This window comes from Anomaloglossus baeobatrachus, chromosome 9 (genome assembly GCF_048569485.1).
Source record: "Anomaloglossus baeobatrachus isolate aAnoBae1 chromosome 9, aAnoBae1.hap1, whole genome shotgun sequence".
NCBI lineage: Eukaryota > Metazoa > Chordata > Amphibia > Anura > Aromobatidae > Anomaloglossus > Anomaloglossus baeobatrachus.
In genome coordinates, this window is record NC_134361.1 from 117,704,579 (window position 1) to 117,721,533 (window position 16,955).

Here is a 16,955-nt window from a genome sequence, read left to right on the forward strand (position 1 = left end):
AGATAGAATAACAAAAATAAAATCCAGAAAATCATATTGTATAAATTATATAACTATACTTGCATTTTGCAGAGAGAAATAAGTATTTGATCCTCTACCAACCATTAAGAGTTCTGGCTCCTACAGACACTTAGACGCTCCTAATCAACTCGTTACCTGCATTAAAGACAGTTGTATTACATTGTCACCTGTATAAAAGACTCCTGTCCACAGACTCAATCAGTCAGACTCTAACCTCTACAACATGGGCAAGACCAAAGAGCTTTCAAGGGATGTTAGGGACAAGATCATAGACCTGCACAAGGCTGGAATGGGCTACAAAATCATAAGTAAGGCGGAGATAATTGTTGGTGCAATAGTAAGAAAATGGAAGAAATATAAAATGAGTGTCAATTGACATTGATCTGGGGCACCATGCAAAATCTCGGCTCGTGGGGTGTCTAGGATCATGAGGAAGGTGAGAGATCAGCCTAAAACTTCACAGAAAGAACTTGTTAATGAACTGAAGGCAGCTGGGACCACTGTCACCAAGAAAACCATTGGTAAGACATTATGCCATAATACCTTAAAATCCTGCAGTGTGCACAAAGTCCCACTGCTCTAGAAGGCCCATGTGCAGCCTGTTTGATGCACAGGCCTGTTTGATGTTTGCCAATGAATACCTGGATGATTCTGAGAGTGATTGGGAGAATGTGTTGTGGTCAGATGAGACAAAAATTGAGCTCTTTGGCTTTAACACAACTCGCTGTTTTTGGAGGAAGAGAAACGCTGCCTATGACCCAAAGAACACCATCCCCACTGTCAAGCATGGAGGTGGAAACATTATGTTTTGGGGGTGTTTCTCTGTTACTACATTGCATCAATGGGACAGAGGATGGAGCCATGTACCGTAAAATCCTGAGTGACAACCTCCTTCCATCTGCCATTAAAAATGGGTCGTAGCCATGACAATGACCCAAAACATACAGCTAAGGCAACAAAGGAGTGGCTAAAAAAGAAGCACATTAAGGTCATGGAGTGGCCTAGCCAGTCTCCAGACCTTAATCCCATAAAAAACTTGAGATTTGGAGGGAGACTTGAGACTGGAGAGAGCTGAAACTCCAAGTTGCGAAGCAACAGCTTCAAAGTCTTAATGATTTCAAGATGATCTGCAAAGAGGAGTGGATAAAATACTTACTTCTCTCTCCAAAATGCAAATAAATTGATAGAATTTATACAATGTGATTTTCTGGATTTTATTTGATATCTCTCACTGTTAAAATTAATCTACCCTTAAAATTATAGACTGTTCATGGGCACACTTACAAAATCAGCAAAGGATCAAATACTTATCTCCCCCACTGTATATAAAATTCTGCAAATTACAAAGCTGGTCATTCATGTAGGGAAGCCGAGGAAGCGAAAAAAATGTCATGTGCACATGGCTGAGCCATGATACACAGAAATCCAAGGCTCATAGTATGGGCACGCTCACATGAGCGTGAAAAACGGACGAGTTTAATATCTCGCATTGCACTCTGACCAATGCTAGTCAGTGAGGGAGAGCAGTTGGTTAGCATGCTGTGATTGTCTGTGAGAGCCATGTCACTCGCACCCTTTCAAGTGTATGGGTGCGAGAGAAACATATATGATATACGCACAGGCTGAAAATGGAGGAGATGGGGGAGATTAACTCCTCCCTCTCCTCCGCAGCGCCCGCCCTCAGCTTCATAGCTCTGACCTGATCGCAAGATCGGGTTACAGTCGCATGACACTCGGCTCACGCTCACAGCAGAGCCTGAGCCAGGGGTCATTAGCATATCGCATCCGTTACTCTTGCATCAGATGCCATACACTAATGTGAATGCAGCCTAATATCCAGTATCTGTGAACTTGTCCTCACTTTCAGTCTGAATCTTGCAATGTTCTCAAGGCTCAGTGCCAAGGTTGGGTCATTGCCGTCCATCAATATGCAGAGCCTCAGCTCATTGTCTCACATGACGTCTCCTCCCTACATGTCAACGTTAATTTCCCGTGTCTGCTCCTTTCCTGAGTCTCTGGATCATAACCAGACTTTCCAACCCCATAAGGATGCCGCCTATTTTGGCTTTCCAGATGCAGCAATCTCTTTTGCCTTGATTTCAAAAACCATAATTTTTTTTACTTTTTTCTGTCAATGAAGTTCTATAAAGGAATATATTTTGTGGGATGAGTTATATCATTCTAATGGTACCATTTCTGATTATCTATATACATATATGATGACCTTATATCCACCAATTCCACCACTAGGTCTACCATTTATTGTATACCAGTACCATGTTATCTGTATTCTTCTGATTACATAGTGACAGACATTGTTTTATCATTTTCCCATCAGATGAAACCATTCTAGGATACATAGAACGCATTCCCTCATCACTGAGGAGGTTGGGGTGAGTTACATGTATCCTAAAATGGATTCATTTGATGGAAAAATGATAAAGCCATGGCTTTGTCAATGTAATCAGTTTTAACTCTTTCTAATTAAAATGATTTCAGATTTTTCAAAACACATGGACTGCCAAAAAATAGAAAGAGTATAACCTGTGCTATTTGCTGGCTAAAGTCAGTACTAATCTGAATAAATCCAGCAAAAAAATGTGTCATCTGAAATAGAAAAATCATAATCTTAGACAAGGTCAGATATTGGATGGGAAAGGGTTAAGTATGGGATGAGGGTAAATTTAGTTGTAAAGTATCTGCTACTTGGAATGGTCAGTGATAAAATGGGAGACGAAAGACCCGTTGGCTGGACATCATCACGGGAGGACATGGGAATGGGTGACATGGGAATGAATCAAGCAATTGAAAGAAGCCGTGGAAATGGAAGCTTGGTGAGAACTGGTCTACAAGGTTTCCAAAAGTCAGACATGACATTGTCACGGATGTGTCATGGTTGACAGACAACCGAGTGGTGTCCGGCTGCAGAAGGTTGCTGCGTTTGGCTGCACAAACGTCTCCTTGATACTCCATTCTTTCCTCTGTGGTGTGAATGGAGTTTTGTGTGTCTTCTGTATTAGGGTTTAATCTTTCCCCTTTAGGACCCTGCGGAGATCTTTTCCTTTCAGGCACTAATCATGATTCCTCACCCTCTGTGTCTTTATAGACCTGCATTTCCCCTTGGTATTTTGCTGGCAATAAAGTTACATTGCTATACGGTTCTCATTGCAAGCAGTCAACTTGTAATCATCTGGAGAAATGTTGTTGCATGTTGCTGTTCCTCTCTTTAAGTCGTCTTGGATATAAGTTGTTTGTTTGCTTTCCCCTGTTTGTTCTCCCTGTGTGTTCTTTAGAAAGTGGGCTTGACTACTGCTTACCCCGCCCATTCATTACCTAGGACCCATGTCAGGGTCAGCCAGGGCGAGGTATCCTACTTGGCTCATAGGTGTGGAACCTCTTTAGGGATGTCGGGGGGAGCCATTGGCCAGCAGAAAGTTTTATCAGGGGTCCCCATCTCCCCTCCCCTAGACATAGGTTTTCCCTTCCCTCCCTTTTCGCCGTTCGCTCAGTATTTCCCCATACCTAACATGACAGATATACCTTAAACCTTTTTATTATTTACTTTAATAAACTTTGATACTTTCCCTTGATCACTTTAATAATACACTGCAATATTTTTGTATTGTAGTTTTTAATTGTCTGTCAGTGTTTACAGACTGGGAACTGGTCAAATACACATAGAAGACACATGGCCCATTTCTAAGCCCCTGGTGGCCATAATTCTTTAGATGGGGCGGGCAGTACTGATCGCAGCGTTCAGGAGTTTAAAAAGCAAGTGTACCGCCCCGGGGCTCAGACGGCTGCCGAGCCGCTCGGGTCCGTGCTCGTCGGTGGGTGGCTCGAGCTCCTCCCGGCCCCGGGGGTCACGTCGCTCTGAAAGGGAGTTGGCTCTACGTGTAGGGATTTCAGTGGGGAAGGTTCACGGCCGAGGCCGTGGAGTTTAAAGGTGTAAGTTCGTGACGCCACCCACGGGTTGTGGTGAATGTGGGCACCACCGGTGCCTTTAACTAGGCTCCCGGGGACGGTGTTATGCAGCCTGGTGTTGACCCCTTCGTGGGAAGGGGGTGATGGTCCCGGGGCCCGGTGGTTGTGAGGTGCGGGCAAGATGGTGTGGTGCGGTGCGCGGCCCGAGGGCACTGTTGTACTCACTATGACAGATACACCGGAGTCTCTGGTAAACCAAAAAGGATGGTGGTCGGTGCCCGCAGCCGACTGCGCTTTGCCCCTTTCTCAGGTTGGTGGTTCCTGCCTTTCTCCTGCACCTTTTTGTAGAACTTGACTCCGGTTTCCAGTTGGCTCCCCGGTTCGGTTCCGGCGGGCCACTACCCTGTCCCGATCCCTTACGGTTCCACCAGCTGTCTTCCCGGCTCCTGCAGGCGGCAACCACAGTCTGCCTCCTTGCCACGGTACCAGAGCAACAACCCCAGCACCGGTCAGTGTTGTTGCTGCAGACCTGACGCCACAGGCCTGCTGCACTTGAACTCCACTCACTACTGAACTTGAACTGCACTGAACTGACAACTGAACTGACTACTAACTGTTTGTTTCCTGTCTCAGGCCCTCTGGACTGCTCGGTGGGCGTGGCCAACCTCCGGGCTCCGCCCCCTGGTGTTACCGTTGAACACTGAGAGAGGTGACAAGGGTTTGTAGGTTGGCTGCTGTCACCTTATTAGAAGCTGGTGTTTGTGCAGGGGGTCTACCTGTGACTACCTGGCTAGTCCAGGGCGTCACACAAGGATATGAGGTATCTCTGATCCTGGCCTCTTCAGCAGGATCTTGGTCTGCTAGTTACAGACAGCAACTGTCATTGGTTTATGTATAGATGATATGCATGTTATCTCTATACTCCTAGTACTGTGGACATTCATGATGTAACAGTAGACAGACATTTTGTCAATAATGATGGTGGTTGCATCTGTAGCGCCCCTGGCTACATCAGGGTCCTACAGGGAACTGCATTCTGTACCCCAGGGTGCAGGACCTACCCCTCGTGGTTCCAGGTTCCCATCAACAGTGTCACTGACATCCGCACTACAAATCCCAACCACACCTCACATCAGGGCTGGACAGACACACCAGTGGGTTGGTCAAGTTGGAGCACGGCCGCCCACCTAGGGGTCAGGCAGACTGGTGGGAGGGGAGAAAAGGAGTTGAGTGGTAGCCCTCAGAGAGTGAGGAGCAGGGGAGTTGGAGCTCCCAGGGAGGCAACAGGTTGGGTCGCAAACGGTGGTCTAGGACCACAGGAGTTGGGGACCGGTATTATGAACACTGTACAGAAGTGTAACAGACGCAGTCTAGGAGGATTGTTGGCACCAGAAAGCCCAGCCACCTTACTGGTACCGAGCACAGCAGGGTACTGGACCCTAGATGAGGGAGTAGCTTCACGCAACCTGATAATTAACCTGTGGAGGATAGTCTCTTTATGAACTTTCCCCAAGAGCTCAGAGATTGGAGGCATCAGCACAACGCGGGGGATAGGGTTCTCCAAAATACACAACCCACTGAAATCCCAAGTGTCAGCCACCAAGAGCACAGCTGCCATACACATGGGTAGCAGGGCCCCGAAAGCTTCAAGCCAAGGGGCCACAATTGTCAATCAATTTGTGCACAGAGGCAGGGCTCCGTACTTACCAAGTGACACTGGTGGGAGCGGGACCTGGACGGGTTCCCTGCGTAGAGACTGCGGTGCCTAGAGACTTTGGTTTACCATCTATGTGAGTGTCTGCTTATTCCACCTGATCCAGCACCACGACTACCGCAGTGAGTAATCTGACCCTTGCACCTTGCTTCCCACCCATTCACCAAATCCCCACTATCCGGGGCCTTCCCTACCTGTGGAGGGACTGACACCTGGCTGCCCCACACCATCTGCCCCGATACTCCCTTCGGCAGCGGCGGTACTCCCCTTTACCGCAACCCGCAGGTGGCGTCACGAACATTCATCCCCTGGAAATACCCCCTTTACATTTGAGTGGCCGCAACCCCCCCGGGTCCGGAGACCCTCAAGCCACAGCAACCCTGGATCCGAGCAGTTCGACTGCTGCAGGGGCGGCACACGTCTCCAGTAAGAACTGCTATTTGGCCAGAAAAGCAGGTGGCCTGACTGGGTTTGGTTGCCCTACATTTCCCACCTTTCCTTTAGTACAAACTAATCTTATTTTATCATCAAGGACTTATTTAAGACACCAAGAAAATTTTGTCACCTTCTTTGCAAATATCACACACTCCAACTATAAGCAGAGCAATGTTTAGGAAAATCTAACATAAGGGCGGCAAAACCTACCATGGAAGGTCCAAGAGCAGCAACATGAACAGGTCTGCTTCACTCAAACGTTCTCTGTCCCCCTGAAAGGATTTCAGACGTTGTACCTTATATGAAGAGAAGAATTATAAAAAAACATGGAAGCAGAAATGGCCACACACTCCAGACTATGGTGCAGGCCGAAGCCTTCCTTACCTCTTCCCTGTCTGGCAGGTGCTTCAGAAGCTCACTTAATCTTTCTGAGCTGTATATGTCTGCTCTTCCCAGCTTTATATCTTCTACTATCTCCGCCGCTGATCTACAAGGAAATACACTGAGTCTCATATGGTGGACGGTATCACCAGCAACGCATGTACAGCTGTGTGCACATGGCGCTGGTGTGGCTTTCTCATCTGCAGGATGTCAGGTTATGGGGCAAAATTTAAAAAAATATTGGCAGATATGTTCTGTGTGCAGGAGCCCCACTAGAGGAGCCGAAATCGGAGCGAAAAGCGATCCTCCACCCGGAGACTGAAAACGACTATAGATGTCTCCTGTATCAGATATTTCTCTGTAGATTTACCACTGATTGCCCGATGCCACTGGGGTCACTAACGTGAAGCAAGAGCAAAGCCAATCTGAGCAGATGAGGCTGAGGGAGGCAAACAGAGGGTGAAAGGTAAGGTGACTATACATGAGAAACGTATAGGGCCTAAATGATCAAAGCTTTTACACTACAAAAGTGGCATAGAAGCTCTCTAAAGGCACAATTTTTTTTTGCGTGACATGGACCTCTGCAATTCTTTTTTGACTTTTGATGTTTATGCCATTTTTGATCAGCTCCACCAAAATGAGTGGTAAAGAGGAGGAGCCAGGGGGGAAAGGGCAAATTCATCAAATTTACTCGTCACTTCAAGTCCTTTAATTAATTTGGTGCTGTGTACTCTATCAAGACTGGCATAGTGCGAGCCTGTGTTACACCAGCCTTGACGAATCAGCCCCTATGGGCTTGCATTATGCCAGTCTTGATGAATCAGCCGCTATGGGCTTGCACTATGCCAGTCTTGATGAATCAGCCCCTATGGGCTTGCACTATGCCCGTCTTGATGAATCAGCCCCTATGGGCTTGCACTATGCCCGTCTTGATGAATCAGCCCCTATGGGCTTGCACTATGCCAGTCTTGATGAATCAGCCCCTATGGGCTTGCACTATGCCAGTCTTGTTGAATCGACCATTATAGGCTTGCACCATGCCAGTCTTGATAGAGTACAAGGCGTCAAATTCATTTAGAGGCACATGGCACCTAATGAATTTGGCGCCTCTTCAAAGTAATGTACCATGTGCCAGAAATACTACTCTGGTCCTTGATTGATTTATTGAGCAGAAAATGTCAGCGGATGTGATGAAAAAGCTGGGGCGTAACCACCTTCCCATCCCACCCCAACTCCTCCCAACTTCAAACATTCTGCGATGATCTAAAGCATTTATGCCGCTCTTGTGATGTAAAAGGTTTGATGAATTGGTCCCCTAGTTACTTTTTTTTCCCAGGTGGAGGGTGTCATAAAAACCTATAGAACCCTGAATGGTTGCCTTTTCACTTTTATGGCACAAGGTTACTGGTGACAGGGAGCTCTCACATATTAAGCAGAAGACCCCGGCCATCTTATTATGTCAGGGGCGGCTCTACGTATAACAGTGCCAGAGCGGTTACCTACAAGCTATTATATACACATGGTGTCAGCGCGGAACTAAGATCTAGCAAAGTTATTTCTTCCTTCTACTGCAGCCACTGTAAGTGGAAGAGCTTTAGCTTCACAATTCAGAAGAGGATTTTAACACTTCGACACCTTGTAGGAACAGGAGAAAGATTTTGCATTCTCATTTACTAAACAGAAACATTCCTGTATAAATATATTTACACCAATAATTATAAGAAAATGTTGCATATCCATACAACAGCCGAATCTCTGAATGTCACCTAGGGAAAGTTAAAGCAGTTAGGGTATTTTCAATGTTTAATGCTTTTCTGAGATATCTGCTGCGATTGAAAAGGAACCTTAAAGTGGATCTGTCACTAGACGTCACAATACATCGGCATACATTAGGAAATAGATTCCTTACACCAGAAGAGGCTGGTGCGCTTACATTTAAAATCCACATCAGAATAGTTGTTGTTGGTGTATATGTCGCGGGCGGGGAACAGACCACAACCGGGGGGGCCGCTTGAGGCTCTCGGATCCGGGCGGTGGCTGTGGCTCGAGTGGCAGCCAGATCCGGGGCTCGCGCAGCCGTCCGTCGCCCACGAGTGAAAAGGGATTATTTACAGGGGATAGAGTCTTTGTCAGTGACGCCACCTGTGGGCTGCGGTGAACGATGGTGACACCGCCGCTGCCTGGTGATGGGGGGCCCGGGGCTGGTGGAGCGGGGCAGCAAGGTGGGATCCCCTCCACGGGTAGGGGAGGTGTAGTCCCGGGGTCCAGGGAATGGTGAGGGATTGCAGGGAGCAGGAAACTCACAGTTCGGTTGTCGTGGTGCTGGATAAGCTGCTGATGATTTGGAGGGTCAGTAAACACACAGAGTCCGTGTTGTAAACCAAGGCCGGATGCCGGGAGCCTCTGGAGGGGTGTGCTGGATCCCGCACGCAGATATACAGCCAGAGCCCCTTTCTCCTGCACTTTGTCTGTCTCCCTCTTGTCTGGACTAGTCTGCTTGTAACGGTCTCCGGACCAGATCCCCTCTTTCGGTACCGGCGGGCCACTACCCTGCCCCGGTCTACCTCAGGTTCCCCGCGACCGGATCTCCGTCGCCTGTGGCCCTCACTGCTACTTATCCAGCGTAACTAGTCCAGTTGTCTGGTGGTCCGGGGCTCCAACCCAGACTACCACCCTCTCCAGGGAGCTCCAACTCCCTCCTGCAAGCTCTCCACTCACTACAACTCTGACGCAGACTGCTCTGCTCTCCCCCTCCACTTCACTGTCCTGTCTTGTTCCCTCCCATTGTCATGGGGGAGGGGTGGTTACTAGGGCCTGATTGGCTGGTGTATACCTGTGTGGGGACTGTGTTGGTGCCAAAGAGGAGAATGGCCTGCATTTTGGTGGATTTATGTAGGCTCTGTGACAACCTGGTTTTGCCAGGGCGTCACATATATAATGCTAATATTAAAATGAGCACTATAGAAGTCCACCTAAGGAGCAAAAGAGCTCATAAATCCAAGGGTATTCAATCTCTTCCCACCCCGCTTCACTGACAGCTTGTGCAGAGCATTGTGAGGTCTCAGCAGCAGCAGGGAGGAGGAACAGTGACTGAGGAGCTGCTAATAAGGCTAGGTGGAGATTGAGACTGAAGCGTGGGTGCATGAATTGATGCCTAGCTGCACAATTTCGTGTATCAGACAATCATATACCTTGAAGTCCGTCTCTGTCGCCAGCCGGCTCTTCCCAGAGATGCTCCAGGTGATTGACACATAGGAAGAAAACTGTCAATAACCTGCTACAGTACTGGACTGGTCTGGTCTCTGTCTTTGTCCCCATCAGTATCTTCACAGTATATCTTTTCAGAGATGCACTTTAAATTGTGAGCCCCAATGGGGACAGTGTAAAGCACTGTGGAATTAATAGCGCTATATAAATGAATAAATATTATTATTATTATTATTATTATTATTATAGCATTTCAGAGAATAATATTCATGGCTGCAGTCATACATCCAGGCTCTTATTCATGATCCCACAGTTTGGGTAACATGACTCTCCTTAGGGGTTCCCTTTATACTTTCAAGAGGTATTATACAACCATTGTGATGTGGGTTTTCGGACCTGTCAGCTCTAAGATCTGTTTAATAATGATGTGTGAAGCCCCGAGAACGCTGTGTCGGTGCATTACCTTCAGGGACTCCACTCTGCTGGATCCTGTCACAGGTAGGAAATCTTCTATTTGTCGTGACGCCACTCTCAGAATTGCGGTCAGTGGTGACCGCCACTGCAGGTTGAGGGTCGCCTGGGGCTGATGGTGTGTGCAGTCAGTTGGGATAGCCTCCTGAGAGTGAGGCAAGCCCCAGGGCCCTGTGTAGGTGTGTAGAACCACAAGGCGCAGAATAACTCCACACAAGCAGGATGTCTTTCAGGGGTTTTACTCACAGTTGATGGCAGGGTGAGTAACCCGGGCGTAGCTGGGATGAACCAGGCTGGAACCAGGTATCCTTCAGGCTGACTTCTGATGGTGACTACCAACTCGCCTTCCTTAGCCCTTGGTGGTTTGGGGTAACCCCGACTTTTAGTCCCTATGGGGGTCACCCAGGGAAGTTGCTGAAGCCTCTCTCCCCTTCGTTTGCCGTTTGCTTGTCGCCTGGACCAGATCACTCCAGCTGCTTGCCTCCTGTGAACTATGGGCCCTAACTGTGGCTACGTGGCTGCGGCTTTTGGGTGTTGTGGTGTGGGCTTTGAGGGCCCCACACCGGCAGGTTTAGCAAGGAAAGGTGGATCTATCCCCGCTCCGGGATCTGCCGCCCGTTTGGGCCTGGTACTCCCTAGCAGTCTCCTTACTTCCCACTCTGTGCTCTCTCTTTAGCTGGAGACGGGTTTCGGGTAGCACTCCTAGGTGACCGTTCTCCCCCGTCGGTAGCCACTGCGCGGGCGCTGTCAGACTGCAACAGCCCCAGGGGTAGGGGTCAGCTCCTCTCGGAGCTCCCTGGACTCTGCACTGAACCGGCTCACTGCTCCTCCTCTCCTGTTCTTGCCTACGCCACCTAGCAACCAGGCTCTCTTACCACACCCCTTGAGAGGAGATGGAGGCTTTTGGCCCCCTCCACTATTCCAGTGAAGGTGAAGGCTTTTCCCCCTCCTGGGATCCCCAGGGGTCCTCTCATAGGTACATGTGTGAGACCTGATCACCATGCGCCTGTGTAGTCACACCTCGGTCAGCCTTCTGGATTACCTGTATTGTACTGTCCCCAGCATGGGTGTAGTACTCAGTGGTGCCTGACCAGGTCAGGGGCGCCACAGATGCAGTTTGTGTTGTGACATCTGGTGACAGATCTATTTGATAGTAGTTTTCCCATTAAGTAATATCATGTCCAAGTGAAGCAGACCTTATATTGTACCATTGGGGATCCTACCTGTCTATTTCTTAATATGCCAAACTCATTTTTTTTCTTGCTTTTCTTCATCTGCATTGATGTGATACTGAGGCGTCCCATGATATCCAGCTTCCCATGTGTAAACTGGTATGAGGACTGCTGCTGCTCAGCGGGACCAGTGAGTAGGCCCACACATAACCACTAAACAAGATTGCCAAAGATGGAAATTACCAGCAGAAACCCGATTTCAATTAAAGGAAATCTGTCAGCAGGAATTTACTAACTCATCAGAGAGCAGGATGATATAAGCAAAGAGACCCTGAATCCAACGATGTATCACTTAGTTTTCTGGCTGTAGCGGTTCTGACACAATCAGAGTTTTTAGATTTAGCCATGCAGCAGAGATGAGAAAGCAAGCTCGCTATGTAAAATGCCTATAGACAGTGAGCTAATTATCAGAGGAGGGGCATGTTGGACCAGAGCTCACTTGGTTATGTAGTCCGAGCAATGATAAGCACCTGGTGATAAAACAATCATTGCAAGCGAACACCAGAAGGCAGCTTGATAAGAGAGGCATGCTGTCTTCAGATTATATAGCAAAAACCTGCTGACAGATTTCTTTAAAAGGGTTGGTCCCACGTTGTCTGTTCAGGAATTCACTGGTCCTTGGTTAGCCACTTCCTGATACTTAGCGGCCAGGTGAACTTTGAAATCCACACACTGCTATACAAAGCAGCTTTGCCTCTGGAAAATTGGAAGTACACTGGCATTGAAGCTTGCTGGGATCAAGAGCTAACAGAGCACTCCAGAGATCCTGAGAAGCTTCAGTGCAGCACTTTCAAGCTCTAATTGGCAGAGCTTGTAAGCACTGTCTATATTTAGTTACTCAGCAAGACCAGTGCTGGCTGCTCTCCCCATGAGCTTTAACAATACAAAAGATAATTGCACTTATCAAGAGAATGGAGAGCTTTTTTTTAATAGTACATTTTAGAAGCACTTTACAACACTTATCATTGAAGATGGAAATCACCCTTTATGGGGCTCGCTTTAAAATAGCGCAAAAACCCCAGAAAAGTAAATTGCAAAGATGTTTTTTTACATCCTTAGTCACTTTAACACAACTTCACTTTTTAGGAAAATTCTTTAATTATAGAGGAAGAGTTTATGTAGCAATGAAGTATCAATCAAGCAGATTCTTAGGATTGCGAGGTCTTGTAATGACCTGTGGATCTGTTACACACATATGACCAGGTAAGGTTTCATCTTCTGTAGGAAAGCAATGATGGTTCCTATTAAATGACGGCAGAGATCTGGAATGCCATGAAGATTTGATACATAAAGTATAAAACAATGTAACATTTCATTAGACTGTGATTTAATGTTCTTTTTGTTCTTAAAATAAAATTCCTCTGTAAATATGTAAATGTTTCTGGGGTTGCAATAACAGAGAAATGTAATAAAATAATGATCTTTGCTTAAAATAACTATTAAAAATGTTCCTATCCATGTGGGATGGCGGTGTAACAGTGCCAGCATTGCTGCCGCATGACATCACGGAGCGGCATCAGGCCCGGTGCTCCTGCTCATCCCTATGGACACGTGCCAGGACTCCAAAGGGTACAAGCTTGTGATTTCAAATGCTTTTACAGTGAAGTGTCAGCGAGATGCAGAGCTCTGTGGTGTCACTATGAGCGTGATACATCTGAACCCGCACATTTCCTATACCACTTACACGTCTGATATTCAGTGGTGCCTAAAAGTAGCAGTAAAAGTAAAGGGAATCTGTCGCCAGGTTTTGCTGCCCCATCTGAGAGCCGCAGGATTGCAGCCATGTGTCACATACTCGTCTGCTTTATAAAATCCCTGTTATCTCTGCTGCAAATTAACCAGGTCTCTGAATGCTGAGCTTTGTCTAACTCCACCCTCACCATTGATTGGCAGCTTTCTGTGTACACTGTGCATAGGCAGACAGCTGCCAATCAGTGGTGGGGCCAGGGTTATGCAGAGCTCATGAAATAGAGGACTACATGGCAGCAGGTTTATTAGTCCTCTAGTGATAATCTACTGCTGATAAAACTATTATTTTACCAAAACTACACTAAACAGCCCAGAAAGTTGACTAAAGGCCATGTCTCACTAAGCAACATCGCTAGCAACATCGCTGCTGAGGCACGACATTTGTGACGTAGCAGTGACCTTGATAGCGATGTTGCTGTGTGTGACATCCAGCAACAACCTGGCCCCTGCTGTGAGTTCGTTGGTTGTTGCTGAATGTCCTGGACCATTTTTTAGTTGTTGCTCTCCCGCTGTGAAGCACACATCGCTGTGTGTGACAGCGACAGAGCAACAACTGAAGGGAGCCAGCGCTAAGCAGTGTGCGCTGTTAACCAAGGTAAATATCGGGTAACCAAGGAGCCCTTTCCTTGGTTACCCAATATTTACCTTCGTTACCAGCGTCCGCCGCTCTCACTGTCAGTGCCGGCTCCCTGCACACATAGCCAAACTACACATCGGGTAATTAACCCGATGTGTACTCTGGCTAGGAGTGCAGGGAGCCAGCGCTAAGCGGTGTGCGCTGGTAACCAAGGTAAATATCGGGTTGGTTACCCGATATTTACCTTAGTTACCAAGCGCAGCATCGCTTCAACGCGTCGCTGCTGGCTGGGGGCTGGTCACTGGTTGCTGGTGAGATCTGCCTGTGTGACAGCTCACCAGCAATTCGTGTAGCGACGCTCCAGCAATCCCTGCCAGGTCAGGTTGCTGGTGGGATCGCTGGAGCGTCGCTTAGTGTGACGGTACCTTTACATCACTGGAATCAGGATCTCTTCCTCTACATTATACTGTTCTCAGATTAGGTGGAAAAAACCTGGAGACAGATTCCCTTTAAAGCGAGTCTATAAGGAGATTTTTGCTATATAATGTGAGGACATAATGAAGTAGGGGCTGAGACACTGATTTCAGCAATGTGTCAGTTATTAGTCTGTATGCGGTTGTTTCAATAAATTAGTGTTTTATCACCAGGACATTATCACTGGTGGACTAGCTGTCTCGCACCTCTTAGTCCAACTACGCCCCCCAGCACTGATTTACAGCTTACTGGCAATATACAATGTACATAGAAAACTGCTAATCAGTTTTGTGGGTGGGGTTAGAATTCTGACCTCTACATCTACAGCAGATCCTACACCTTCTATCACAATTACTGCATCCAGTAACCTAAGTGATACATCACTAGAATCAGGTCTCTTTCTCTACATTATGCTGCTCTCAGTGACAGATTCCCTTCAAAGGAGTGCTGCAGTTTCAGGATTTCTGCTATCGTTAATAGAGATTTTTTCTTCTTAAAGGGGTTCTCCCACGAACAAAGTTAGTTTAAAAGTTAATTTTAATCAATCCAATGATAATAATTTCCAAAATTGGAAGTCTTTTAAAATAAATACTCCTGTGCTGAGATAATCTTATATATGTGCCCCTGCTATGTGCTGTGTAATGGCCGTGTCTGACCGTACAGGGACATGGTCTGATCATACCACAGCTCCTGGGTATGTGCGGTCAGACACAGCCATTACACAGTACACAGCAGGGACACATATATAAGATTATCTCAGCACAGGAACATTTTATATAAACACATCCAATTGTGGAAATTATTATTATTCCAAGATCTATTGATTAAAATGAATTTTGCTTGTGGAAAGCCCCTTTAAATTAGAGAATGAAATTTATTCTCATCTCGTATTGCTCTCAGTTTGCTGCGATGTATAGTCTTGACTCTGAGTTGGTTACTAAATGGCAGGAAATCATCCTCTATGGTATACGCACATGAAATACTAAATAATGAGATGATTTATGCAGTTTGGAGCGCTCATGTCACCTTTTGAACTGCTTCAGGAAGATGCCAATATTCATGCTTCTCCTTGAATCAAGCAAAAAGACCTGTAAAGCAAGTGATAAAACATGAAAGAGATATCCCAATACAAAAATGTCCCACCTGCACAACCTGTCTACAAGTCACCCGACATGTCATGTACCAGCCTGCCCGAGGCGTCTTCATGTACCAGCCTGTTCTCAAAGAACTCCCATTTCACAACATCTTTTATGCCAAAAACAACAGTGTGCAGTATTGTACCGCAAACCCATGCTTCCCATCAAAAACGCCATATCAAAAGAGCAGTCACAAGTCAGAAGAATAGGCCGAATCGGACCTCTCTACCTGCTCCCGGGATAACACGCCGCCCGCACATGTCACACGCCAGCCCCGGCACAGTCATGTCATCTTCCTTCAAGATAACTGGCGGCTACACTTTTACATAAAACAAATAAAAACATTCCCCTCCCCCGAATATAAACAGGACTTGTATGAAGTAATACAAAAGTAGTGGAATTCTTAAAGAAACAGTGCGACAGGGATGGGGCTGAGCTGCAACACCAGATGCCGTCAGCGGACTGGTGCTATTTTTGTAATAAAGCGGTGATGTTTCATTCTTTTGTTACTTTATTTATTTATTTATTTATTTTAATCATTACTGTTTTTGTGAAAAACATCTTTTAAAGGAAATCTGTCACCAGGTTATTGCCACATATTCTGAGAGCAACATAACGTAGGGGCAGAGATCCTGATTCCAGCGATGTGTCACTTATTGGAATACTTAGAGGAGTTTTGATAAAATCACTGTTTAATCAGCAGTAGATTATCATTAGAGGACTACTTGGCATGCTGCAGGTAGTCCAGTATATTCATGATCATGAGTTCTGTATAAGGCTCTGTGCGCACGTTGCGTATTTACATGCAGTTATGCTGCAATCTGCACCGCAGCGTAACTGCATGCGTCCTGCGTCCCCAGCATAATCTATGAAGATTATGCAGGAGATGTGCGCACGTAGAGTCTTAGGCTATGTTCACACACTGCGTTTTTTACCTGCGTTTTGGGTCCGTTTTTGCTGCAGAAATTTCTTGAGAAATTCTTGTAACCTTTCTGCAGACATTCCTCAGCAAAACCTATGGCAAAAAAAATTAGCTGTGCACACACTGCGTTTTTTTCTTAAGAAAATTCTTTCAGTAGATTTTCTTAAGAAAAAGAATGAGCATGTCACTTCTTTTCTGCAGCTAACTGCGTTTTTTGCCATAGATAATTGGCACAATAACGCAGGGAGCAACCAGCGGTAAAAACGCACCGAAAACGCACCAAAAACGCACGGAAAACGCGGCAAAAACGCAGGTGCACTAATCCTTCACTCTTAAGAAATTTCTTAAGAAATTTCTTAAGAAAAATAATTTTTCTAGTGTGAACATAGCCTTAGAGTGCAGTGCTTTGGCTGCTGCCTGAAGCGCATGTTCTAAGAAGTGACATGTCACTTATTCCATGCGCTCTGCATGCATCCCCCGCTCTGTCTATCGGAGGGGCTGCACTCAGAGCACATGGAATCGGCTTTTTTTTTTCATTACGGACTCTTTTTGCAGCGATTTGAAGCGCACGTGTGCTGTTCAAATCGCTGCAGAAATTTCTGCAGGGCAGAACGCTACATGCGCACGCTGCATCTTTTTGTGTTCACAAACTGCAGCCACAACTGCACCTTGTCAGAGAGAGCCTGGAAATGTCACAAAAACTGCTTGTAAT

The 16,955-nt window shown here is 46.6% G+C and overlaps 1 protein-coding gene across 1 annotated transcript in view; it reads right to left on the minus strand.

The window, feature by feature from the left end:
- The window catches only part of LOC142251297 (uncharacterized), a 126,716-nt gene that overhangs the window by 90,660 nt on the left and 19,101 nt on the right, over positions 1-16,955 (minus strand). The window contains exons 3-5 of the mRNA XM_075323957.1: positions 15,212-15,273; positions 6,479-6,581; positions 6,305-6,390 (exon numbers count right to left, since the gene is read on the minus strand). Of these exons, the coding sequence (XP_075180072.1) occupies positions 6,305-6,390; positions 6,479-6,581; positions 15,212-15,273 (251 nt within the window). The remainder of the gene's footprint in view (positions 1-6,304; positions 6,391-6,478; positions 6,582-15,211; positions 15,274-16,955) is intronic.